Source organism: Diplotaxodon limnothrissa, linkage group LG6 (genome assembly GCF_057381915.1).
Source record: "Diplotaxodon limnothrissa isolate DT_005_m linkage group LG6, D_limnothrissa_male_GT1.1, whole genome shotgun sequence".
Lineage (NCBI taxonomy): Eukaryota > Metazoa > Chordata > Actinopteri > Cichliformes > Cichlidae > Diplotaxodon > Diplotaxodon limnothrissa.
In genome coordinates, this window is record NC_140601.1 from 24,941,006 (window position 1) to 24,968,339 (window position 27,334).

The 27,334-nt window shown below is 40.3% G+C and overlaps 2 protein-coding genes across 4 annotated transcripts; one reads left to right on the plus strand and one right to left on the minus strand.

Annotated features, from left to right (window-relative positions):
• Nucleotides 1–1,052: 1,052 nt before the first annotated feature.
• wfs1a (Wolfram syndrome 1a (wolframin)) lies at nucleotides 1,053–15,045 on the minus strand. Its single transcript, XM_085357012.1, has 12 exons — nucleotides 14,904–15,045; nucleotides 13,926–14,486; nucleotides 11,564–11,643; nucleotides 9,844–9,988; nucleotides 9,595–9,768; nucleotides 9,245–9,325; nucleotides 9,022–9,161; nucleotides 8,736–8,873; nucleotides 8,395–8,640; nucleotides 7,425–7,703; nucleotides 6,037–6,200; nucleotides 1,053–5,857 (listed from the first exon to the last, which is right to left on the minus strand). Exons 2-12 carry the CDS (start codon nucleotides 14,479–14,481, stop codon nucleotides 4,672–4,674), a joined length of 3,189 nt encoding a protein of 1,062 aa, XP_085213138.1. The 5' UTR covers nucleotides 14,482–14,486; nucleotides 14,904–15,045; the 3' UTR covers nucleotides 1,053–4,671.
• Nucleotides 15,046–17,305: 2,260 nt separating this feature from the next.
• On the plus strand, nucleotides 17,306–26,207 carry crmp1 (collapsin response mediator protein 1). 3 transcript variants are annotated; one of them, XM_085355998.1, is made up of 14 exons: nucleotides 17,306–17,656; nucleotides 19,390–19,478; nucleotides 19,713–19,897; nucleotides 20,039–20,203; nucleotides 20,652–20,713; nucleotides 20,816–20,896; nucleotides 21,691–21,759; nucleotides 21,850–21,970; nucleotides 22,045–22,201; nucleotides 23,693–23,834; nucleotides 23,926–24,096; nucleotides 25,160–25,339; nucleotides 25,837–26,002; nucleotides 26,116–26,207. In XM_085355998.1, exons 1-14 carry the CDS (start codon nucleotides 17,306–17,308, stop codon nucleotides 26,205–26,207), a joined length of 2,031 nt encoding a protein of 676 aa, XP_085212124.1. The 3 variants fall into 3 exon arrangements, with proteins under 3 accessions (XP_085212124.1, XP_085212125.1, XP_085212127.1); XM_085355999.1 differs by lacking the exon at nucleotides 17,306–17,656 and adding an exon at nucleotides 18,443–18,465 and having other exon boundaries at nucleotides 19,392–19,478; XM_085356001.1 differs by lacking the exon at nucleotides 17,306–17,656 and adding an exon at nucleotides 18,458–18,493.
• Nucleotides 26,208–27,334: the final 1,127 nt, after the last annotated feature.

Sequence of the window (27,334 nt, forward strand, 5' to 3'; positions counted from 1 at the left end):
AGTACCTCTTTCTTCAGTCAAATTCCAAACTGGCAAATTTTGAGATAAAAACTGTTTTTCTTTAAAGGTTCGGATTCTGTAAACAAAATGGTCTCTTAACTTGAACCAATATTGTGTTCAACTCAGTGAAACAACACATTTTAAACATTCCTGGTAATTCTTAATTGTTATGGAATGAACATGGTGTGTCTTAAATTTGTCATTTGCATACATTTGAGAAATACCATAAAAGGAGGTCTAGTGTGTGTTAATGTGATAACGAAAGTTTTCACAGAACTGCACAAAGTTCAACCTTATTTGCGTCTGGTTATTGATCATCAGCAAGTGAGCACTTCTATAAAAGCAGAGGTTTTGGCAGTTTTCTGGGCTGGAGCATTCTCATGTGTGTTAACAAAATGCCACAATCTTCCAATGAGGGGATGCCCCAGCAAATTCACTCCAAAGTCACACTGTGTAACTCTCAGATCACCTACAAGAACAACAAGCACTATATCTTAGCCTCTATAGGCCTGAATATGTTAAAGTTCATGATAGTAAATTTATAAAAAGTACAACTTGGGTAGAAGGGGTTCCAGGAGAAAGGCTCTTCCTCTAAAAACAAGATGTCAGCACAGTTTAAGTTTGCAGATCTGCATCTGGGCAAACCACAAGACTTCTGGAACGATGTCTTGATGAGAAACAGATCAGACCAAAGTGTAGATATCTGTGTATAATCCACAGCACCACATTTGATGCATTTTGATATGTGTAATACAAAAATCTGCAAGTTTACTGCAACCCCCCCTTGATGAAAGTTTTATGCTGGCTTTTCAAAATGACTGCATGTGCATCATAGCTTGAGAGACAGGAAAATCTGATGCTAAAATTAAAGTTAAGACCAGGAAGTTTAAAGACAACATCATAAAATATTGCCTAACAGAGGAAGCCAGAAATGCATATATATTATCACTAAATTTGTGTCATATCAGGAATGGTGTTATTGTATAGTTCACAACAGTCTCCTAAAAGTTTTTTCTTCTTTGTCGTGTGACAACAGCAATTCAGTCTCTCCTTCAGAGCAGTGCTCTGGGGGAACGCACGAATAACTGTCCCGTAATCTTTTCCCCGTTCACGTTGCAATAATAACACTAACAAAACACAGTGCAGCACCATTCCTGCTTTAATACATGAGCTCTTCTTCTACAGGTAACAAAAAAATGTACACACTCTTTTTACTGTTTGCTGTAAATAGTCTGTGTTTTTTTTTAAAGGCGGTACCAATTTTCAGTTCCAGAGAGCTAAGAAAAAAAAGCATTTTGTCAAGGACACTCTAAATCGGTGTGAGATCTCATTTATAATAAGGTTTGTGGAATCACACTTTATCAGATATTTTCTCGTAGCAGTATATAGGTAGTTGTCGCTGGCTGTAGAGAGGACGGGGTAAAATTGTGCACAAAAAACACTAACTGTTTGGTTGTGTATATTAAGCCCTTATTGTGTTTTGATTGCTGTATCATGGTAATCTCATGTAAAAAAGAAAAAAAAAGAAAAAGAGGAAAGAAACAAATCCACATGCTTATATGAGAAAACATAGCAGTTGAAGGAGGCAGTGTGTGTATTGATGGGGGAATCTTGCAGTTTGGACAAACTTGAATTCTAAGCACATCGTTTATCGTTGAGACTCCCAAATTTAAATCAAAGTTGACTTTGTGTCCAGTGTGCTTGGAGGTTAGAGGTTATCATCAGTGCAATAGCTCATCACAGCAGTAATGTCATGTGAATTCATACTATCACAAGATCTTAATGTCATTACACCGTATACCTCACAGCGCCACATGCTACTCTGCGGTGCGACTCTGAAAGCCTGGGATGTACAGCAGTACAGTAAGGTGATGTCCGTGTTGGATCGCGTGAGACTTGTGTGTTTACAGTGAAGTACTTTATTTTCAAGTGACCTTGGCCCTGATGGGATTATTGTAAGTGGTTTAAATGTGTACTGTAGTGGGTGGGGTAACATAACCAGTGCAAAGGTAGAGAATATCAAGTCCCTTTGCACATTTTCAAAATCTGAAGAATCAACAGTGTAAAGAAATAACTGCTGTCACACCTGCTTCCTCCTCTCTCCCTCATGCCCGTTTGGTTTTCCAAGTTGCTGTTCACACACATCTGTGTTATCTGCCTGTAGCTAAGATGGTTTTCTTATGGGCATATATATTTTTTGTCTTCACTACCAGCCAGTGTTATCATGTGCAGGTACAGTTTTTCACTTATTGATTTAACATGTACGACACAGCAAAATCCATGATGACGACAACCCACAAGAAAACGGTTTTACATAGTGAAGGGCCTTGTGAAGCATTATGTAAGCTCCGAGGTTCATCCCTGCAGTGGCGAAATGTAGTTTAGAACAAGTCAGTTGTAATCGCATCATAACCACCAACACATACAACCAGTGAGACGATTTGTGTTCGGGAGCACAGCAGCAGCAGCATGTCGCCATTACTCAATGCTACTAGCGTGTATATCTATCATGCTTTAAAAATCTAACAGTACGAAAACATAACTCATATGAGGTGAATGAAAGGAATGTGCATTAATAAAATAACATAAAATCTAACAAAAATGTGTTGGATTTCATTTTAATGTCTGTCCTCATTTAATAGATTCTGCTTTTTGTCTCATCACCAAAAAAGAAATATATATATAAAAAATATATTAATCTGAATAAAACCTTTCACAAGAGATTTCCCCCCCCCAATTCAAGCATTTTAATAGACACCCCATTTAACTCCACCAGTGGAAAAAAAAAAGGCACTCACATTTACAGTGTCGAGGCTCAACGTCAGCAATTGTAATCCACACGAGCATTGAGGTTACAGATTGATAGTGTTTATGTGTAAAGCTTTTCATACACCACCACTGCATTACTGTACTGTGTAAACCAGATAGCTAGGAAAACCCCCATTTCAAAAATAAATTAATCATTCATTACTGTTATTTTAACTATCCGTCCATCCATCTTCTTCCACGTATCCAATTCAGGGCTGCTGGAGCTTATGGAGCTTAGGGTTGAGAGGTGGCGATACACTCTGGGCACATCGCCAATCTTTCACAGGGCTTATTTTAATTATGTGTACAATATTTTCTTTAGTACCTCTTTCTTCAGTCAAATTCCAAACTGGCAAATTTTGAGATAAAAACTGTTTTTCTTTAAAGGTTCGGATTCTGTAAACAAAATGGTCTCTTAACTTGAACCAATATTGTGTTCAACTCAGTGAAACAACACATTTTAAACATTCCTGGTAATTCTTAATTGTTATGGAATGAACATGGTGTGTCTTAAATTTGTCATTTGCATACATTTGAGAAATACCATAAAAGGAGGTCTAGTGTGTGTTAATGTGATAACGAAAGTTTTCACAGAACTGCACAAAGTTCAACCTTATTTGCGTCTGGTTATTGATCATCAGCAAGTGAGCACTTCTATAAAAGCAGAGGTTTTGGCAGTTTTCTGGGCTGGAGCATTCTCATGTGTGTTAACAAAATGCCACAATCTTCCAATGAGGGGATGCCCCAGCAAATTCACTCCAAAGTCACACTGTGTAACTCTCAGATCACCTACAAGAACAACAAGCACTATATCTTAGCCTCTATAGGCCTGAATATGTTAAAGTTCATGATAGTAAATTTATAAAAAGTACAACTTGGGTAGAAGGGGTTCCAGGAGAAAGGCTCTTCCTCTAAAAACAAGATGTCAGCACAGTTTAAGTTTGCAGATCTGCATCTGGGCAAACCACAAGACTTCTGGAACGATGTCTTGATGAGAAACAGATCAGACCAAAGTGTAGATATCTGTGTATAATCCACAGCACCACATTTGATGCATTTTGATATGTGTAATACAAAAATCTGCAAGTTTACTGCAACCCCCCCTTGATGAAAGTTTTATGCTGGCTTTTCAAAATGACTGCATGTGCATCATAGCTTGAGAGACAGGAAAATCTGATGCTAAAATTAAAGTTAAGACCAGGAAGTTTAAAGACAACATCATAAAATATTGCCTAACAGAGGAAGCCAGAAATGCATATATATTATCACTAAATTTGTGTCATATATTTCCATAAAAATATTTAAATATGCATTTGAAAATGCACAAATATAAACAGAATACAAATGCAAATATCTTAACCATACACTATATTTCTAGATAAATTTTTAAATACAAAGGCAGATATAAAATCTACTCAGTCGCTATTTTGTTTTCAACAAATGTGCAGTTTTCTAGGTATTCAAAGGAGAACAGCACCCAGCATTAACCTTCTTGCATACAGCTGGATACCATCAAATTACAGCAATCTTCCAGTTCTTTATAACTATATTATAACATATTATTATATATTAGGTTGTGTGTGTATAAGTTTAACTCTAGCTAGACATAAAATGGATTTGAAAATAAAACAGATCATGAGTCTTGCCAAAGTTGGTGTCTGACGATTCTTGAACTGCTGTAGATGAAGTAAAAGTAGGATCTGCATAAACTAATGCACAGGAACACAAACTTTATAGATCCATCCAATTAAAAAAATACTATTTTAATTGCATCAGTGCTTCTAGACTAACATCATAAGAAACAAGACGATGTTCTGGAGAGACTCAAATAGGTTATTTTATTTCTACTTTTAATTACTAGTTTTAAATTTTTGCTGACAAAAATGGGGAAAAGAAAAAATCAAATGCAAACTTCAGGGCTTTCATTGTGGTACGTCTCCAGTTTCTCTCTATTTTCACCTGCCTGCCTCTAGTGAGCACTGAAGAAGGACAGTCAAGACAGTGGATAGCTTTCAACTCAAAGGCTGGAGCTCTGGCTCCTAGACGTCCCTCCAGTTTGGTGCTAAACTCCACCTTATTACCAGGGCTCAGATTTAGAAGCACCTGTCTGAACTCATGACTCGCCATTAGGACTATATCTCTGGCTGGGTCCTCTCTCTCTCCACGTTCATCCTGGATCATTCCCACTGTCACTTCAAAGCGGTAGCTGTCGAAACGCTTGACATGGCAGGTATGTTTAGCCAGAGCCTTGAGCTGACACAGTTCTTCCTCATCTTGCGATAGAAGGAGGATTGGCAGTGAAACAGGCCCTGATGCAGAACTGGCTGTCAAATCTGCAGCTGTCAGATTTGCAACTGCGGCATTCTTTGGCTCACATTTGGGATAGGTCTCACCGTACAAGCAGCGCAGCCAATCTCCCACAAACACCGGCAACATGTTGATCACAGACTGTGCCCCATTCTCTGTTTCAGCCACACGGACTTGCTTGAAGCACCCAGTCCAGGTGACTCTGTGTCCATTCAGGTGGCTACAGAAGATTTGTGTCTGGGCTATGCCTTTGGTTTCCCAAGCAGGAGGCCCACAAACCTGGCCATACTGACTCCAAGTAAGGGTGGGGTTGTACACCTTCTCACCTTCTGCATGGTACACATAGACAGAGAAGAATAGAAGGACCATGGAGATGCAGAGTAAAATGAGTTTGACTGGACCCCGATGAGTCAGTGAGCGAAAGACATCCAGAATGGACGTGCTGAACCGCGTCCACAGCCGCAAGGTGACAGGGATCGCACATATTACCAGAGTCACAATCATCTTTGTCAGTTCTAGCTCGAGGAACCACTTAAACACTTGGATGAAGAGCATGGTGGCGAGACCAAATGCCAGAACAGGCAAGGCAAACAGGAAGAGAAAGTAAGCCACACAAGTGCGGATTAGACCCACAACAGTGGAATTCTGGAGGAGGACCACTGAGAACTCGCACCACATGAAGCACACAAGATACGGAACCAGGAAGCAGTAAGTTCCCCGGAAACCACGCAACCTCGCCATGCTAAGGAAGGAGAAACAAAAAGGAGGGGGTAAAAAGTTCTGAGATTACTTTAAGTGTCTGAAGAGTAAATCTGTCATTTTAACATAGAATAAAACAACACGGCAGACAGGAGTAAGACCAGTTTGAGAATTTTACTAATATAAGTAATCAATATTTCAGTTTGTCCAAATCTTTCTTACCTGAAGAACAGATAGAACAGGTAAACATAAAGCAAGCAGGGGAGACTGAGCTTCAGCACCACAGACTCCCCCAGTGGCAGAGTGGCGAAGGTGCGTCCCAGTAAATGAAGCGCCGTCATGTTCTGTGGCAAGAACTGCGTCAGGCAACAGAGAGATGATGCCATCTGGATTAAACCAAATGCAAGGACACAACAGAGGTTTTGATTAACTTGGAGAAGGCTGTTTTATTTCACTGTCATAAAAACATTAAGATTATAAATAGGAAAGAGATTTTTGTCGACATTTGTTAAAACCTTGCACAACAGCATTGCATGTTTTCCATTCATAAAACTGAGGTTAAGTACACATAAAAACCCTTTAACCCATTCTATGGTTTAGTTTATATCCGTAGTTCTGGTTCTTTTAGTTGTTTTTCTGTTTTGTGTAATACTTGTAGTTTCTGGCCTTAGTTTTGCCATCTAGTCTTCAGGTTCTGTTTCCATGCCTCTCCTATGTTCCACAGACTGTTTTATCAGACTTGTCTTCATGTTTGTTTTACTCTTATCTCCGTGTTTAGTATTTCTTTTCTGTCTCCTCAGTCAGTTTTGTTCCCATGTCTGTTTCTCCCCTGGTCCCAGTGTCAAACACTTGTTTCTTAGTCTTTGTCTGTGTGGTTATTGTACTTCCTGTTTTATTTTGACAGTCTCTCGTAGTGTGTACAGTTTGTTAAGTTTTGCTTCTCTTGTCCTGTTTGTCTGTATTAGTTCTCATTGTGTCCCATCCTCTCGTTATCATGTGTGTATTTAAGTCCTCTCTCTTCCACTGCACATTGTCGTGTTGTCCCTGTTTGCCATGTGTGCCATGTTTTACTTGTTAATTCCTAGTTTTAATCTCCTAGTTGTTTGTTACCAGTTTATAGTTCCTAGTTGCTAATTTCTGAGTTTTTGGTTGTTAGTACCCTTGTGGTTAAATAGTCTCAGCTGCGTCTTTCAGTTGATCCCTTTGTGTCTGAGTCCTGCTTTTGGGTCCTACCTCTGCCTGCCACACAGCGTACACAACAACGAGTGAATGAAAGCATGTGGTCACTATCAGGCTAATTATGCAACTTATGCCTAAAAAAGGCATTACTAGAAAATTATGTCAAACTCTGGTTTTACAAGGCAAAATAAAACTTCAACTCCCAAATCTGAGATTTCCCAGTATTTACAAAAATATTTTTTCTCTGTTATCAATGTCATGTTGCTGCTACACGTTTTTATGACAGAAGGCAAACAAGTGGTTTCCTAGAAATTCCAAATCATTTCATTAAGAATGAAATGATTAATTAAGCAGCAATATTATTAGTGTAAATTATACTTAGCAACAGGCAAGACAGTAATTCTGATCATTCAATCACTCAGTCAATTGACCTCTATAACCATTGCCCGGCGTGCATATGCTGTGGCATTTGGGCTGAGGCTGTGGTAGCTGACAGCAGTAAAGAAGATGGCCACAGTCGAGAGCTCAGAGCAGGGGATCCAATTCTTGTCTGCTACAGGGAAGGAGAAAATTACAAAGAAGACGGAGAAGATAAAATAGAGGTACGGTTCAAGGTTGTTCCAGCCAAAGTTTGTCTCTGCTTGCTCCACATCAAGGCCAGGTTCAAACCGTGTCAGCAGAGATGTCAGGGCACTAAAGTTCTCCCAGGTCTAGAAAAAGGGGGAAAGTTTACAAGTGAAAGGAAGCAAAGCACTCCAAAGAAATTTAAATGCAGGGTATTTAGACTGAAATTCAATATCAAACAAATTAAAGAAAAAAAAAACAACAACAACAGAAAACATATTCTCACCTATCCCATTTAGCATTAGCTGACTTTTTTGTACAAAAATGTCGTCCGCAAAGTTTACATTCATGCTATAAATATTTTCTGATTTATAGGCATTCAAAGTGGATTGAGGTTGGTTGAATTTTTTTAATGTGCTGCAAATTTTAAATCTGAGATTGTGTCCCTTTTTTGTATCTTTGGGGTCAGAAATACTAAGTTTGCAGAATAAAAAGCATTTAGCATAAAAAGCAACTTTTAGCAACACAGTAAATTTGAAACAATAATTATATTTTTGCATTAAAAATACTGATTGTGGTATTTTTTTTTACTGGTAATTTGATAATTACCAGTACTGTTAATGTAGGGCAGATTTAGCATAAACCTTACATTGGTTGTGGTGTAATAAATTGGTTGAGCACTACATAATTTCATTGATTAAGGAGAAATGCAAAAATAAATGCACATTTACAGTAGAAATTACTTTGTTTCATAAACTTTCATGTAAACTTTCAGGGTTCTGACAGTCCTGCTAACTGTGTGAAAATTACTAAATGAAACTGAAAGGAAATGCTCACCTTTGTCCTCTGGAAAATACGCAGCGTGCAAATGATCATGGCGATGAAGGAGAGGTAGAAGACAAGCAGAGGGATAACAAAAGCAAACAGATCCACCGTCAAGTTGCTGATGATGAAGAAGAAAATGAGAGCATTGACGTGTTGCGTTGGAATGATTGTGCTCAGCCACTGGACACCGGCCCGTGATGCCCAATCAACAAGATGCTCCTTTATCTCAACAACTGCATGCAGTGGGTACTGCAGCATCTGAGGAGAAGAGAGACGGATATGAAGATGAACAGAGAATATCAACACATTTAAAAGACTATTAAAATGTGAAATAATAATGAGGTAACAGGTACTATTAATTGTGACTTCATGTCCATGGCCCTTCTAAAGGCTCCGGTCTCACTAGTGTGCAGCATCATCCCACTTCGGCCAAAACTCCAGGCACTCTTGTTTGACTTCTTGCATCCTGATGAGACTGACTCAGCCTTGTGCTTTAAAAACACAGTTGCAAACACAAACACATTCACAGCCATGCTGTATCAAATAAACTATGTTCAAGTAACAGTTTTTTTCTGCTTATGTAAAGTGTAAACCTTTTTTTTCTTTTCTTTTCTTTTCTTTCTTTTTTTTTTTTTTTACCCCTGTACGACTGTCATGAAGTGCAGGGCTTTCAGTTGTGGCTGAGACTTGGCTGCCATTCTTGGGAGTAGCCGGGGCAATACCCTGTGCATAGTTCTTAGTCATCTCAACAAACTCATCCAGGTCCACCATCTGACTGGCTAAGAGATAAAGAGAGATATAATTACAGGTGGAGATGCAATATAGTTTCTGGTCCGCTCCTCCACCCTCTCTGGATACCTACATTCTTTGCTGACCATGCTCCCCAACACTTTCTGGGCTTGATTCGAAGTTGGGACAGGAACCTTGCTGCTTGCAGTGCCACCTGTTGGTGAGAAATGACCACACCACCATTGAGCTGGATGAAAGCTGGTAACATGAAACTATTCATTGTAACAGCTGCAAATATTAAAATCACACAGGGGCATCTCATATTTCCAGCAGTAGTGACAGCTATTGCATAACAGCATACTAAATCCTTCTAGGTATAGCCACTAGTACATCATGCAGCATTATTTTCACCATTCAAAAATAGTTAATACTTTTTAATGATGAATTTATCAAAATATCTGTGGCTGAGTTTGTCTCTCCTACCTGGAACTGCATTCACCTGGTTGACATTTTCCAGCATCTCAGATACAGTCACCTTCTTCTTCCTGTCTGGGTTTAGCTTCCAGTACATCAGCATGGCTGCTTTGCGTACTGCCAGCTCAAACTTACTCTCTGTCGACAACCTGCGGACATCAGCCTCATTCTCTGGAGTGATTCCTAGTGGAAGTGAGCTTAAATTATAGAACAGAAACATAAAGACTTTAACACATGTGATACTTGTGTTAAATGAACCTTTTTTCTGGATCCAGCAGCGCTGCAGGGCTTTTGCTGCACCCCTTCTTCCCTGTTTCGCTGCTTTAACAAGCCAGTTAACAGCCAGCAGATTATTTGTTTCACTATCCTTCTCTTTAGCAAGACCCAAGTAGTGCTGACCAAGCTGAAAGACAGAGGAGAGGTAAAAGGGCCAGATTATTTCAGCTTACTTAATGTACTGCATGCATGGATATGTATTTAAGCAAGCTTGTTATACTGTGGTGTTAAAGGCAAAACTACAAAAAATCGTGTATGTCCAAAACTGTATGTCTACTACAATCTTTTTCCTAGCTCCCAAGATACAGCAGTGAACAATGCCCCAAAAAGTGTTATCATAAAACATTATGCCATAGTGAAATCATAGCTGAGCTTCTTTTGTATTTTGGACAGAAACAGAATCGCATATTAATTTTATCCCATTAAAAATGTATGTGAAGTGTTTTGGTCATAATTGGTGTATGCATGTTATGGCCAAAAATGTGTTACGTGAGGTCACACTGACTTCTGAATTTTAGTAACCAAATAATAATAATTTCATTTTTGAGATCAAGTGAACGTTTGTGCTAAAGCTTAAGAACTTCCCTGAGGGTATTCCTAAAATATTAATATTATGAAAAAAATGGGAGAGACAGATGAAAAAAAAGCAACACCTCCAGCTACGACATTCACTGTCATCAAAATTAATCTGCAGTGGCACAAAAATGTAATTAAACAGGAACTTGTATTTCCAGTAGCTCTCTTGTTATTTTGAACAATCCTCAAGGATTATTGGATTTACACTTGTTTGTGAGCTCCATTCAAAACAGTTCATAGTAAAGTTCATATAATGCACCAAGAACACACGACTTCAGAATGTATTATTTTCTGTTTCTGTAGCCGTCGGGGCATTCGTCATGTCTAACTAACAGGGGCAGCAGTGGCCCCTGTGGCATATCAAGTGACTGCTTTCTAATATTAACTGTCATTTCATAAACTTCCCTCTCACTCAGTTATTATTAAATGTCCCTATTTGTGTGGAATCAGATGTGTCTTCGTTTTTAATGGTTCTGCAGTTGTGTATTCCTGTGTCTATCAGACAAACAAAGAAAATACCATCATAAAACTTATTTTAATTGCTAGAGTGACAAAATGTTTTTAAAATAAAATAAAGCTTTGAATTGGAGTATTGGACAGTACTGTAAATATTATAATGTGTATCTTGCCTATTGGGATACCATAATGCACAAATGGAAAGCCTACCAATGCTTCTCAGCATCCAGCTGCTGTACTGATATGGTCTCAGGTTTGCATGTGTTCTCTTAGATATGCACACCCTCTCCTTATTTAGACAGTGGGTATGTGCAAATACATGACATCTGGCAAGAGAATGTTGAACCAAATGTTGACAAGACACTTGGGAATGTCACTTCTACCACCCTTGAATTTGTTTGCACTGGCAGACAACATGGAGTAAACAGAGTGTGAATTTTGCATTGTTATTTATACAGCAGCAGTACATGCTACAGTATGCTTTAACTTTTACACTTCTTAATGATTTGTAAGTATGACAGTATATTAGTGTGTCACACTGAAATTGTGGGATCATCTTCCAAGTGGCCCAAAATAGGCACATGCTGAAAACCAGACTGAGTCAGCTTGCAGGACTGAAAACAATGCCAAGAGCCTGTCTGTGCATGTCTGTGCATGTGCTTTCACTTACACGGGCCTGAGCTCTGGCATCACCGCCTATGGCCTTCTCCTCAAGCTGCTCCACAGACACGTCTTCCTCTGGTTCTTCATCTGCAGGAGAGGACACAATATGTCTTAATAAAAAAAAAAAAAATCATGTATATCAATTTTAATTAACTGCCAATAACTTTTTGACAAAACCTCAAAGCTTCCAGCAACACCGTGCCCAGTTTTTACCTCACAGCACTTGTCAGCTGTAAAAGTTTCATAACTGTCCCCCCGCTGTCCATTAAGAAAAGGGCTTGACACTCTTCAACTTTAGCCCTTACTGCATTTCAAATGTCACAGCTTATCACGCATAGCAGATCTCCAACTGGTGAAGCCAGGATCTTGTTTTCAATTCCAACAGCTATGGAATATATTGAAATACCACAAAATGTCAATGAGACAAGAGTGTCGGTTTTCTAAAGTACTTAAGGAAAATGTACATTATGAACAGTTTTATTATTATACATAAAAATCTGATTATACAGTCTGATCTACTGGGACTTTCCCACACAGTCATCTCTAGGGTTTCCTATGAATGGTCTGAAAAAGAGTAAATATCCAGTGAGCAGCAGTTCTTTTGGCAAAAATGCCTTGTTGTTACCAGAGGTCTGAGAAAGATGGCCATACTGCTTTAAGCTGACAGTTAGGAGACAGGAGACAGTTAGGTGACTCAATATTTACTTTCACAAACAAGGTATGCAAGGGAGAGTATCTCTGAGAACACATTAAACCCCGAAGCAGATGGATTACCACAGCAGAAGACCACAATAGGTGCCACTTCTGTCAGCTAAGAACAGGAAACTGAGGCTATAATTCCCACATACTTACCAAAACCAGACAACACAAAAATTGGAAAAACATTGCCTGGTCTGAGGAGTCTTGACTTCTGCTATGACATTTGGATAGTGGGGTCAGATTTTGATATATGCAACATGAAAGTACAATGCATTTTTTATTGTACCAAGGTTTAGGGAGGATATTTTCTTGACACACTGTAGACTCCTTAGTATCAACTGAGCATAGTTTAAACACCACAGGCTACCTGAGTGTTGTTGCTAACAATGTTAGCCATCTTCTTGTAGGGTTAAAAAAAAAAAAAAAATGCTGCTTCCAGCAGGATAAAACACCATGTCAGGAAACTCAAACGGGTGGTGTCTTGAACATGACAATAAGTTCAGTGTATCCAAATGGGCCCCACAGTCACCAGGTCTACATCCAGCAGAGCAGTTATGGGATGTGATGGGGCAGGAAATTCACTTTATTGTTATGCTGCCAACAAATCCGCATCACCTTCATGATGCTGTCATTTTAAAATGGACCAAAATTTTTGTAGAATGTTTCCAGCACCTTGTTGAATCTGTGCCAGAGAGAATTAATGAACGCGAGTGTTAATTTTTGAGTGTACAATGACACAATCAAATTCTTTTTGTGCTTTGTTTTTTTATAGAATAAACTTTAAATAGTAATACTTTTTTGCATATTTAAACTTTCAGAGAGTGCTGAACCCTTCCTATTGTTACTCTTGGCAGACATTTTTAAACCAGTGATGCTGCTAACCAACCAAATTTAGGCTGTAAAATTGACTTATTAAACAATGAGCAACTTCTGTTTAACTTTTCTGTTGCAAAATTCATATTTTTTCAATGACAATACAATTTCTTCAGTTTCAGCATTTTACAGATTGCCTTTGTATATATTTTCCACGAAATATGGAGTTTATGTGATTTGGAAATCATTGCATTCTTCTTAAAACTGCATTTACACCTTCCCAACTTTTAGAAGTGAGGTTATAAAATTAGTGCACTTGACAGATAAAATATTTATTGTGATACATGAAACATATCATGATGTACAATGAAAAAGGTGTATTATTTCTATCAATGAGGGGACATGACTTTGTGCACAAAATTCCACGGCAACGCAACTAATATTGTTTCATAGATTTGAACCTCATATTGGAGTTTTAGACTACCAAAGTCATAATGTCCCTGTGTAATGCCCTACAGATTTAAATGCAAGCCATAACAAGTTGCTGAGATATTTAAGTAAAAGCCTTTTGCATTATTTCGATTATTGTGTTTAATTCACTGGGAAAAAAAGCATCCCAAAATGTTTTACAGCACGGTATTCAAATGAGTAAACAAAGGAAGCCAAAGTGGATCTGCATTCTGGATTCTTGACAAGAGTTGTGTTTTCCTCGGGACAGGGTTACATGAAAAGACATTCCAAAGCATGCAGAAGGCTTATCACCTTAACACAGCAACTGGTCTATGACATCCTCTCAGCAGCACTGAACCTTCAAAATCTGTCATTTAATCCCTCAATTTGAATGAAACTATTCTTACCATCCTCTTCATCAAAGGCATCCTCTTCCTCAGCTTTTCTAAGTCTTTCCTGTATGATTACCCGTTTGGCCATGGAAGCAAAAGTGCGTTTTGCGGAGGCCATGGATGAAGATGTGGAAGCCGTGGTGGAAGTAGCTGTTGAGGAGGCAGATGTGAGGTCGGAAGTGAGTGAAATTGTGGAAGTTTGAGGGTCAGCAAGGGTGAGAGAAGCTGGTAGGGGTGTTCTGATCGGAGCACTAAGGGAGGGATTAGTAGAAACGGTTTTACATGTAGAGCTAGGAGACACAGCAGGAGATAAGGGCTTTGACTTGTCTAAGGAAAGGGGGGGATCCATCTGTTTAGCGGTAGTATGTGTAGATGGTGGCGAAGAACTGGGTAATTTTCTGGGTTCCAGAGAGGTTGGTGATTTTTCATGCTGAGTGGGAGAAGCAGAGAGGTTACTGGAGATGGGTGTAAGAGGAATTTGCATGGGGGATGGACAAGAGGGCATATCCAGGACAGGGCTCGACCCCTGGACGTTGACACTAGTTGGTGTTGATGACAAATCCTTCTCCATCTCTCCTAAAATAAAAACAGGGTGAGAGAAAATGTATATTTTAGCTGGGTAGTGAACTTTCTGAACTCCCTGTTACAGAATTTGATGGATTCACCTACAGACATTTTACGTCCATAACAACAGATCTTCTCATTGAAGTTTTGAACTTAACAAATTCTTACATAAAGCAGGCTAAAAGTGCAAAGCAAGAAAAAGGCTAATTAAAAAAATATACAACAGCATAAAAATTTGAGAAAACGCAAGGTAAATGAGAGGTGCTTTGGGAAAGTACTGTAATTACTCCGCATTAAAGCATCAGAGCAGCAAGCAGGGACTGACATGAAGTAATAGGCAACAGGAGAACTCGGAACGTCAGTAACTAGAGCAAATCTTCAACATTAAAACTGCGCTATGATGACATACAGTAAAGCAATAATCATTACCTGTTTACTAAATGAGCAGATTTCTTTAGGATTCAAGACAATCACCCTCCTGGATTTGAATGTTGAGTGTGTATTCCATGTTCCAGATTAATCCTCACCAAACAGCCCCGAGTAACCAGAGACGCACACTTGCTCGCTGCCGTCAAACTCTGGGCTATAAACGACGCCACAACTTTGTGGCCCGCCCTCTTAAAACAGGCTCTCGCACTGCAAGGACTGCAAATGTCCGTCAAAGGAACAGCTTACCTGATTGGTTTTTAGCTTTTTAAACCTGTGACAGATGCTTTGCGGATGTTTTATGGCGATTCTTTAAACATTTCCCCAATGCACTTCCAATTTTAAAAAGAAAAAACAAACAAACTTGAGGTCTTGCTTTAAAGTTCAAGCCTGGACGTGCAGTTATTTTAGCTATAGCTAGAGCAGTAGACACATGTAAGTAGATTACGGGGTCCCAGATCAAACGCTACGGGCCTACACTTAATCGATTGTGTCTTTTCCATATGGCAGAGGACAGCGATCCTGCACCCTGAGATGCTGTGAAAGTAAAATAGAAATCATTAAAATGACTAATAAATAAAACCAAGATAATTATATAAGTCACAATTGCTGTAATCATCAGATACAAACACAATCGCATATGAATTAAAATAGGAGATTCTTATGTATACCTGTTTACCATCTCTCGGTTACTTCAAAAGTAAATGTCGTATTGTTATTAATACCATATGTTCTATTAGACGAGGATTTATGATCCTTTCATTATTTCATTAAGGAGAGACAGGATTTTACATCAGTGTAGTTGATCATTATGAGGCATGTAGTAGAGAAACACTTGTATCAGTATACTAAAGAGGACAAATACATAATAATAATAATAATAATAATAATAATAATAATAATAATAATAATAATAATAATAATAATAATAATTGTTAGGTATTTTAGTACCATGGTAGCATTTACTGGATATTGTTTTATAGTGACATTATGCAGGAAAACTCTGTCATTCAATAAGGCCCCTTTGTTTCAGTGTTTTTCTCTTTGACCCAAGAATTGATGTGTGAGAATCACAGGCTGGTACAAGGTTGAAATACCACAGAGATCACTCCCTCAGCTACATTAGTTTCTTAATCTTTTAGACGCCTGTTGAAGGCCAAATGGTTTGTTTCAGATTTCACTAATGTAAGAACTCTTTGTTTTGTGCCTTGAAAATATGTCGCTGAGATAATCACAATTGTAGCTGAACTGATACACTACACAAAGGATGCTTCTTCACCCAAGGGCAGGAAGACGCTGCCTTATCTTGGTCTGTACTGGTTTAAACTGATAAATCTGCTGTCTCATGAATTTTACCCTCTTTAATAAACTGTTGTACTTGTGAATAAAGTTGAGTCACTTTGGGAAGACAATCTAAAGCAGTCTCTGTTTTCTTGTTCTCCCAAGCTGCTCCCGAGCTCGTACTAACACGCTGAATGGCATGCTTGAATATTACTTGAGAATATATTTGACTGTGTTACAGACTAAGGGACATTCTCTGCTGATAGGTGAAGGTACATTCTCTGCTGATAGACGTCCACGCCTCGAAGGAAGTCGATCCACGGATTAGGCCCTGGAAACCGTTTCCTTCAATAATAATAATAATAATAATAATAATAATAATAATAATAATAATAATAATAATAATAATAATGCGTGTGCACGTATTATTGCTGTGTTAATGTTTGTAGCGGTCCACCTGTCCAAGTGCTGAGGGACAGCCGCCGCCCACCCTCATCCCGTTTCCGAGAGTACATATGGAGCGCCCTGGGAAGGGCAGGCCTCCATAATTGAAGATGAAGGAACTAGAAAGGCTAGCTCTCGTTTAGCTCGCATGGTCTTTGATGTAAAGCAGGTCTTTGTGTGACAACCGCAGTTAAGCCCCTAAGGCACATGGACTTTGTGGATGATCCCCCCCAGATGTGGATGGAAAGATGATGCTGATTTAATCCGATGATAATGATGTGTCTTGCTCAGACACAACCCCCCACATTAAAACACGAGAAAGGGGCACACTGGAGAGAGACAAAGAGGTCCTCCACAAAGAGGCCAAAACACCGAATCTAAATTTATCGGGGTAAGTTGTAGATGTGCTTACTTATTCTTTCAGCACGAATGCTTCACTTTAAAACTAGTTCACACTGACACGCCACCAGTCCTGTCAAAACGGGAGCACTGCACCATGTGTGTATGAAGAGGAAGGATTCTAGGTTGCCCGAAGAGAGCTGCTTTTCCAGTTCACATCATCGAATGAGTGCGCTTGCCTGGAGAGGCGGGACTGTGACCCGGTTAGACGTAAAATAAGCAAAGCCGTCTCCATCCTTTCAGACTTGGGGGGGAAGTGTGCGTCTCCCACTGTAGCCAATATGTCTGACTGCAGAAGACAGTGGAACCGGGAGGATGAGCTACCTGTCTACCTAGCAGGGCCGATCACCACCGGGCCGAACCAGCGGAAGACCTATGGTATGTTCAGCTCCGTCGAGGGGGCGTTTGAGAGCAAGACCATAGACTTCGAAAACTACGCGGTGGGGAGAAAAGGTAGCCGCACCCCGAGAAGCGGGAGCCGGGAACGACTCTTAGACACCGGTGACCCCATTAGCAAGACGCCCAGCGAGGCCCGGGAGTCGTCGCTGAACGGCTCGCCCGGAGAGAGAAACGAAGCACGCAGTGGTGCTGAGGTCAGATTTTCATCGGGGACGGAAAGTCCTAATGGCAAGGTAGGACTGACAGCTTCAATCTATGGCTTTTTGTTGACATATGTTGATAGTGCAATGGCTCCGTCGTTCCCTAACTATAATTTATTAATGAAGTGCACCAGTAAGTGCCACTAGACTTTAACCTTTGGTTAAACCTTTGGCCTACGCAGAGGATAAAATTAATTTTTACTCATAAACCACCAAAAAAAGCTATGCTGGTTTCGTTTTGGGACACCAGGAACCAGGAGTTATTTTCCTGACAAAGGCGTCAGTTTGCATAAATTATGAACTTTTTATGGTGCATTGCAGTTTGGCTATTATGGATTGCGTTAAGCTTAAATTCTCAATAAAAGGCGCAAAACGCGCGCAACAAAGCAACACATATTTTTTGCTTGCCGTGGTGCTGAATCGGACAGCGACAGACAACATGTACCCCCACCCAACCTCCACGCTGCATTGTTTATGCTTTGAAGTAAGATGTGTGTGTGTGTAGTGGGTGTGAGGGTGCTCGTGTCTTCACATACGGCCTATAGCTGTCTTTCCCCCCCCGTGTCGTGAACGTCGTCAGGCAATACGGTGGCTGTGAGTTTTTCCTCACGCGCGCGCCCACAGGAACGTCAGCTTTCTTCCACTGTGCGCGCGCCACGCAGCCTGACGCAGCCGTACGGCGGCGGATTCATCGCTCGCTTTCTGTCACACACGGAAACAAAACCCACATCACATCAGTGGAGACAAAGGGGAGCAGGAAGCCGCGCAGGGGCGCCGGAGTCGGTATAATTCGCTTCTGAGTTAACTGCCAGGGGGCAGAGCGACGGAAAGAGCATGTCTGGGTCCAAGAACAGCATCCCCCATCTGACGGTAAGCGAGCCGGCCTGCTCAGCAGCGACCAGCAGTCATGTATGCATGAATACGGATTAAATTCCTACTGAAAGTTACCTCACTTAAGGCTTTCTCATGCTGCCCCTACGAGAAACTGCACGCCAAAGAAAGGTGACAGTGCGTTGTGTTTGAGCGCGTTTTCTCGCTCCTGGTTGGATAATGTTGTATAATCTCGCTGCCTGTCAGAGAGATTAACTCGGTTGACGTGTGCGATCGAAACTGGAGTCGAGCAAGTGACAATTGCTTGCTTAAAAGCAACGAAATGTGAAGCTAGATTTTAACAAACGACGTGCATCCTTTTCAGTCTGTGTTCAAGCGTGGATTTTACACATTTGGCACGTCTGTTATTTGAGAATTATCCAGTGTCTAATGGATCTTAAGCCTAGAGTTACACATTGAATTTGAAGGTTAAGACACAAATAATGTCTGCATATTCTTCCCCCCTTTTGCCTTCTCATTGGTCAAAGACGTTGATTTTTCGGCAAGCCGTCAGCTGTCGTCATGCCAAACTCTGCTTGATCACTGGTTACCATGGAGACGTAACATCTTCCTAATGCTGTTGCCAGGCACCATCCGTAGTAGTAGAGGGTGTGGACACGTGGTGGTCTCACAAAAAACGTGCTGGTTTCAACACCCTGTTTGTGAATGTTCAGTATTTGATTGCATAATTGAAATAACAGAAAGATACTTTTTTTTGGCGCCCCATTCAGGTACAGCTCTTGTGTGGCCATGCATTTCTGTCCACACTACACCACATCATGTTATATTGCTATAAAGCCATGGATTACATAACTGATTGTGCAATATATCAAAATGTCAGGACTAAGTTCAACCTCTCCCTCCCTGATCTCCCTTTCTGTGCTTTTCCCCTGCAGAGTGAAAGGCTGCTGATCAAAGGAGGGCGAGTTGTTAATGATGACCAGTCTTTCTATGCAGATGTCTACATTGAAGACGGGCTCATCAAGTGCGTATTTGGGGACATTGTATGAGCGTGTTGTTTTAAGCACTGCACAGGCTGTTTTCTACATTTCTTTGCTCTTCCTTTCTTTTTGTGTTCTTTTCCATCTTCTCAACCCTTTTGCATTCCCATGTGTATTTTGCCATGACAAATCTTTTCCATAATCTTCACACCTCCATAATTTGGCTTCCTTTTCCCTTTCATCAATTCATCTGTTTTTGCACATCTTATCCTGGGTAGGCAGGTGGGGGAGAACCTGGTTGTCCCTGAGGGAGTCAAGGTGATCGAGGCCAATGGCCGCATGGTGATACCAGGTGGAATAGATGTTAACACCTGCCTGATGAAGTCCTATCTGGGCACACAGCCTGTTGATGACTTCTTTCAGGGCACCAAGGCTGCACTTGCTGGGGGCACCACTATGATCAGTGAGTGTGAATGCTTAGACTTAGTCAGCAAGTGTCAGCTACAGTATAGCACATACCATATCTACATTTGTCTTTAAGTGTTTCAAAATACTGATTACGCTCTTTCTTTTTTCTATGCCTTGTGCCCTTCCTAATTTTCAGTTGACCATGTAGCCCCTCAGCCTGGTGACAGTTTGCTGGAGGCGTTTGAGCGCTGGCAGGAGGCCGCAGACAAGAAAGCCTGCTGTGATTACTCTCTGCACGTAGACATCCCCCAGTGGAATGAAAATGTTAAAGATGAGTTGGAGCTTCTGGTGCAGGACAAAGGTACGTCCATTTTTAATTATTTTATGATATTTTAGAGATGTGGCCTTTCTTGCAGTTCTTGTTTCAATCCCTAGTTTGGGCACATTTCACAAGAACAATAGGGACAGATTTAGAAACAATTTGGCTAAAGTGCTGAATCCTCTTAGAGTCAAGACACTATAGAGAGCCATTGTTCTCACTGCTGTCATTGTGGCCATGTGCAAATTTCACTTGTAATCTGTTTGAGTAGAAAAATTAGCATTTTCTTCTGGGGCAGCTTTAAAAGTCACCATACGAGATAAACCAGCTGCTTGTGTGTCCAGCTTCCTTCTAGGAGTTGTATTATTTGGCTAGACACAAACACGCACTGCTTCCCATTCCTACTCACTCACAGTTTGTCTTTATTATCCACGCTCCTGAGTATTTACTTTCTCATTATGAAGCCGTTCATTGTTTCTTCTGTTGCCAGGTATCAACTCCTTTCAAGTATACATGGCTTATAAGGATGTGTACCAGATGACCGATTCAGAGGTATGTTTTATACTCATAAATTCCACGAATCTGTACTGTACGAATCTTCTGGCTTCTGTTTTTAACAGTAGAAATCTGAAAATTGGTGTTCTTGTCTTTTAGCTGTATGAGGCATTCTCATTTCTGAAGCAGCTGGGTGCTGTGGTGTTAGTTCACGCTGAAAATGGTGATCTTATTGCTCAGGTAAGTGCTACTGCCTGCTGAAAAAGGATATCTTATTATGTAGGTAAGTGCTGCTGCCTTTTTTTTTGCTCTCTCCAGCATGCACCACAGCTTAGAGATATTCTTGTTACATAATGCTGCATCTCTCAGAAAGAGAAAGCAAGGATTAATACGCCTGCAACTGCAGCTGCAGTTGAGAATGACATGTTTATCTTAGGCCACCATTAAAGTTGACCATTATTATTCTAATGAGGATGATGATTATGTAATGGTGATTAAGTTGGTGAGGGTGAAGGTGCTGATATAGCTAGCAGAAGTGATGGCAAGTATTAGTTGTGGTCATGGAAATGATGGCCCAGATTAATGAGACAATTATGGCAAAAACTTTGATGTATGTGAAGATGAATCAGGGTAATGGAAGATAATTGCAGTGCTGATGAATGATCATGACACGCTTGTTAAACTAACTGTAAGAGAAATAGGGAGATAGGTGATGAAAATTCATATCAACCCCATAGAGAACAAACAAACACTAAAAAGGGAGCAGGGTGGGGATCTGGTTGTCATCCAGGTTTTCAGAGAAACTGAAATGTGCTTAATCTTCCAGCTGTGCGCTGGCTTTCGAAGATTACACTGCATATTTATTTTAGCTTGACAGGCCAAAAGATTTGTTATTTCTAATTCCTGAAATCTCATCAGAGGCATTCAAACATGGCTGTACAGTTACTGTATGTACAGCTGTCAGTGATTGCATTGCATGTGAAGATAATTCTGACATTCTTTTGTTATTCTTATAAATTTTTTTTTTTTTGCAGGAACAGCAAAAAATACTTGGAATGGGAATTACTGGCCCAGAAGGCCATCCTCTTAGTCGTCCCGAAGAGGTGATTTTTTTCCCCCCATAGCTTCACTGTTAATCAATTCACCTGCCACTGTATAGGTTCTTGGCTCTAGTTTATTCCCTTCCTGTGCAGTTGGAGGCTGAGGCGGTGTTCCGTGCCATCACTCTTGGCAATCGTGTGAACTGTCCTGTTTACATCACAAAGGTGATGAGCAAGAGTGCAGCTGACACTATCACCCAGGCCCGGAGGAAAGGTAGTTCTTAATCATATAATGTCCTTTTCTGTCTTTATTAAGGATGAAATTAACCATTCTACTATTCTTCTCAGGTTCGGTGGTTTTCGGAGAGCCAATTACAGCTAGCCTGGCCACTGATGGTTCGCACTACTGGAGCAAAAACTGGGCCAAGGCTGCTGCCTACGTGACCTCTCCACCTTTAAGTCCTGACCAGACAACCCCGGACCATCTTCACACCCTGCTGGCCTGGTACGTCTCACTTTTTCTTTTTAAACAGTGAATGGATATTGCTAAAAACTGTAGTAATTTAATTTATAGAAGACTCCAGAGTTTTACAACAAGTAGTTTGTATGAAGTCTGAGAAAATGTGCAGTGTCAAGAGTGTTTCATAAACCCTAAAACAGGCAAAAACTTTTAGTATTTATGTAAAGGCAGACAAAAGCTTAATTTAGCTACAGTATGACCTCTGCTCAATGTGAAATGCAAATAGGATCGAAGACACAAAAGGAGACTCTTACGTTTTACCCCTACACACTCTTTGGTATTCATGCCACAAACAGCTGCTAGTGTTATGCAGAATTTTAGATCAAACTTCAGTGAAACAGAAGAACAGATGGAGAGAAGGTGAAGGTGTGAGGAGAGGCAGAAGAGAAGAGAGACTTAATTACAGACTAAGGACTACATAATCATTTGGAAGCCACTTTACTGTATATTCAGTCAAGCACACGATAATGGTTGGTTAACTTGTACCTATGCATAAGTGCAAGTCAAGGCCAAACTCACCTCAGGTATTACCTCAGACACAGTACTCGCACCCGTCACACATATCACACACACACAATGCGGAGAACTTCCAGCTGCACATTTTAAAATGCCCCCGATTCCACAAATAGCACTGAAACCTCTATTATCTGTTGCCTTGGCTACCGAGTGCCTCCCTCCTCCTTCTCCTCCTCCTCTATCTTCCTCTGTTTCTCCACCCTTCGTCTGAAGCTCCTACTTCTCAAGGCGGGTCCATGCTGTCAAGCCGGTGGTGTGATACTGCTGTTTTCTTTGAGCCACTCCTGAAACAACGGGGTGTATCCTTAGGTTCTTTTCGGAGACATGAACACAAGAACAGCTTTTTTTCCTTCTCAGATTTCAGTGAAGCCCATTATTTACATAATAAGCACTTTCTTGGCATTAAGGTGACGATCCCACAGCTCACTAACACGGAGTAATCACTGTAATTAACAAATAAATTAAAGGTCTTATAACTGAACCGTGACAATCACAATTCTTTATCAGCCGGATTCAGCCTTATTTATTCAGAGCTAAAGCGAGCATAAGTCTTGTTGGCTTTCTTTAATGATGCAGACCAGACTGAGCATTAATCTAGTTAATGTTTAAAGGACTGATACTGCAGCTGTGTTGCACCATTCTCTGTAGTTCAGTTGGCTGTTTTTCTGCAATAGGCCACTGCATGACTTGACATACTTTACCTTACATGCTCAGTGAGGACACCTGGTGGCTAGTGGTTAAAAAATAACTTCTCTGTATGTGTCTTCTTCATTCTGTCTTTTTTTTTTAACGTAAACATTTTTATTTTATTGATTTGTTGCTATTTCTACAGACTGAGCTCTCTGAGGGGTTTAAAACTTTTAGCAATTTGTCAGGGAACCTTTTAACATTAGACAAGTCAATGACTGCATCCTTAAGTGTTTGCTGATGATTTCACTTCATTTTGTTGCCTTGATACAGTGGGGACCTCCAGGTGGTGGGCAGTTCTCACTGCGCTTACAGCACCTCCCAGAAAGCTATTGGTAAAGATGACTTCACCTTGATCCCCGAAGGAATCAACGGCGTTGAGGAGAGAATGGGCTTTGTCTGGGAAAAGGCAGTGGTGAGCAATGAGGGCATGTTTTCGTTGTTTCTTTTGTGTAGGTGTGAGGTTTTTGTGTAGCACTCTAAACATCCACTTCTTTTTCCCTTAGGCCATGGGGAAGATGGATGAAAACCAGTTTGTGGCAGTCACATCCACCAACGCTGCTAAAATCTTCAATCTGTACCCACGTAAGGGTCGGATAGCTGCGGGCTCTGATGCAGACATTGTCATCTGGGACCCTGACAGCGTCAAAACCATCACTGCCAAACTCCAGCAGTCGGTGAGGACAAAAAGAAAAGAAAGATGATGAGGGAAAAGAGAGGGTGGGTAAATCGGAGAGAGGGAGAAGAACTAATAAAATAAGGGGGGGGAGGTCTAGACAGAGGCTGCACAACAGAAGGTTTCATGGGAGACTGCAGAGTGTAAAATAGGATAAGAACCATGTGGAAGATCACAGGAGGGGAACAGAAACCTGAATAATAATATGCAGTCAAGTCTAGCTTTATTTTACTCAGTATATATCATATATGTGTGCTAGAACCAAAATAGTAAGCCTCAATGTTTTAAAAGTTTTTTCCTAAATTAATTAAAATAATATTTCGTAAAGGCAGATGAGACAGAGTTTACACATGAATAGCTGTTCATTCTTATTGTGTTCGGGTCTGAGCAAATGTGTGGTCAAATGTGCATTTTGTACATTTCTCTCTCAAAATCAGAGATGGCAAGTGAAATTTCGTATTGTGAAACCGACACCGAGTCTACTGAAAATGACACGGAACAATAACCATGCTCCCGAGTTCACACTGTGGACCGTGGATTATCAGGACATTGTTGTTTTAATCCTTTAAGCATCACAGATGAAGCCTTTTCACCTTTTTCAACAGCAGCAGCTATCACACAGACAGCTGTGTCTGTGTGAAGGATAAGACAAAATCTATCTGCAAAACAAAATGAGCTATAGGCAAATGGTAAAACAAAATTGCTTTCAAAAATGTAACTCAATACACCGTAGTTCATTTATTGGTCTGTTCTGCCACCCCCAAAGACCCTAATCCAGACTGAAGCCAGATTTAAATTATAATCTCCCTTCACCCCTCACCCATTTTGTTATATCTCCGCCCATCCCCCTGAATTTATACAGTCACCCCCCGTATCCCCTTGCCCCCCACTTATTTATCCCCCATCTTCTCATATGCTGCATTTTGCTGCATCTATTAAACCCTATGATAAAAAACAAGCTTGCCCTGACTGCATAGAGAGGCTAAACACTGTACAGTATTTGGAAAAATCAAATAATCCTCTGTTTTCTGTACTTCTTTGTCTCATATTTTCTCTCTGCACAGGCTGCAGAATACAACATCTTCGAGGGTCTGGAATGTCGCGGAGGTCCAGTGCTGGTGCTGATTCAAGGCCAGGTGGTGTATGAAGAAGGAAAGCTGCATGCTCAGCAGGGCACCGGTCGATTTATTCCACGCAAACCCTTCCCAGATTATGCTTACCAGCGTGTAAAGTTTAGGAATGAGGTAGAGTATTTAGAAGATTTTAAAAATACTTAAAAAACAGTGTTATAAATGTCACATTGAAAAATTTCATTGAAAGATTAATTGGATAGTAGATGTTTGAGGATTTCTTTTCCTTATCTTGCTGCAAGTCCTCATAAAAAGGTAAAAATTTAAATATGCCCCCAAAATGAGGCAAATAAAGATTTGAAGAAGACTCTGTAAATTAAATAATTGTACAACCTAACCTTGGTTGGAGGAATTTGGGATGTTTATTTTTACCTTTTGTACAGATTATTATGTTATGATAATGAAAAAGAAAAAAAACAAAACAAAACAGGAGCTGAATTGATTAGAAACATGATCATTATTCTCTCTTTTTTCACCAGTAGGTGATTCAGGCAAAATACAAATGAGCCAATTAGTCCCGCATTATGGAGACTAATGTGCTGCAGGCCATTCGCTTCTAAAGAATGAATAATAGGTTGGCTTGTTTGTGTCTCTGTCTGTTTTCTGCCCAGGTAAAGCGTAAGCAGGGTGTAACTCGGGGGATATATGATGGCCCTGTATATGATGTTGCTCCGACTCCCAAATACATTACTCCTTCACCGTCAGCCAAAACCTCTCCCACCTCTCACCAGCCACCACCAATACGTAATCTTCACCAGTCCAACTTCAGCCTTTCAGGTAAGAAAAGTAATATATTTTCAAACAGAATGTACTCTAAATACACAGTTATGCAAAATTGATTTCTTTTGCAATTAGAGCCATCTAATATATAAATTTTGTCCTCATTTTAGGTGCACAGATTGATGACAATATCCCACGTCGCTCTGGCCACCGCATTGTAGCACCCCCGGGTGGTCGCTCCAACATCACCAGCCTTGGCTGAATACTTGAATACATATGAAGCACGGCTGGTGCGACGCTTCACCTACTGAGTGTGTGCGAGTGTATGTGTACGACTGAATGAATACCTTTGCATTTTTTTGGCATAACGTGACCGTTTCTGTTATATCGGTTTGTCATGGTCACTCAGAACAAAAAAAGCACATTTCTACTTCTAATCCAAAAAAGGTGTGTGAGTTACAATCAGCTAAATAATTCAAATCAATAAAAAGTCACGTTCCAGGCACACACACACACACACACACACACACACACACACACACACACACACACACACACACACACACACACACACACACACACACACACACACAGATTCAGTGTTGGACCCCCTCCAACCAACCCGTCGCCCAAGTGTTATGTCATAAACTTATTTCCTGTGAGCATGACTTCCTTCTTATTCTTCCTCACCTCCCACATCTTACCGTGTGGGTCTGACATGGTGCTCCTTTCCACCCACATGGTGGACAGCTCAAGAATTGTCAGATTTTTTTCTGCATCTGGTTCTAATATCTTGGCAATATTTGTTTCATTGTGGCTCAAGCGGATCAGTTACACTGCATGGACGCGTCTTTAGATGTTACACTACTTGTGGTTTATTGTTGCAATGGAGGAACACTTTAAAATGAACTCAAAGCACATTTGTATTCAACAGCACAAGCATATTCTTATATTGGTATATGTATGGTTTGAAAACCCTAACGACATCCACTGTGGGCAGAGGCAGTTGTTACCTAGTTAAAAACATATTCATGCAATTTAAATTACTGTAAATTTTGAAAGGAATGCATTTTTTTCTCCACCACCAGATACTATATGCAAATGTGTCAGTACTCTCTTACACTCTGTGTGAAAGTAGATAAGCAGTCAAAGTGAAAACAGAAACAAGTGAACTAAATTAAGTTCTAGATTGATGTACCTACATAATGTAGACTTCTCAGTGTGCGTGCTTAGTTTGCTGCCAATCACTCCCACCAGAATAAGAACTTTGTTGTAATGACATGCTAAACTCACTGCAGAAAAAGAACTTCTGAACAGGTTTTTTTATTTTTATTTTTTAAATCTTTTATTGTTTCAGTTATTTATTTCTGGGCATTTTCCTCATTATAG

Coding starts and splice junctions, on each gene's coding strand:
- crmp1 (XM_085355998.1), top strand. CDS start 17,306: ATGTCTGACTGCAGAAGACAGTGGAACCGGGAGGATGAGCTACCTGTC. Junction 20,714..20,815: donor ACCAGATGACCGATTCAGAG/GTATGTTTTATA, acceptor CTTGTCTTTTAG/CTGTATGAGGCATTCTCATT. Junction 26,003..26,115: donor GTCCAACTTCAGCCTTTCAG/GTAAGAAAAGTA, acceptor TCCTCATTTTAG/GTGCACAGATTGATGACAAT.
- wfs1a (XM_085357012.1), bottom strand. CDS start 14,481: ATGGAGAAGGATTTGTCATCAACACCAACTAGTGTCAACGTCCAGGGG. Junction 8,874..9,021: donor TTCATGACAGTCGTACAGGG/GTAAAAAAAAAA, acceptor GTGTTTTTAAAG/CACAAGGCTGAGTCAGTCTC. Junction 7,704..8,394: donor GTATTTTCCAGAGGACAAAG/GTGAGCATTTCC, acceptor CCCTTTTTCTAG/ACCTGGGAGAACTTTAGTGC.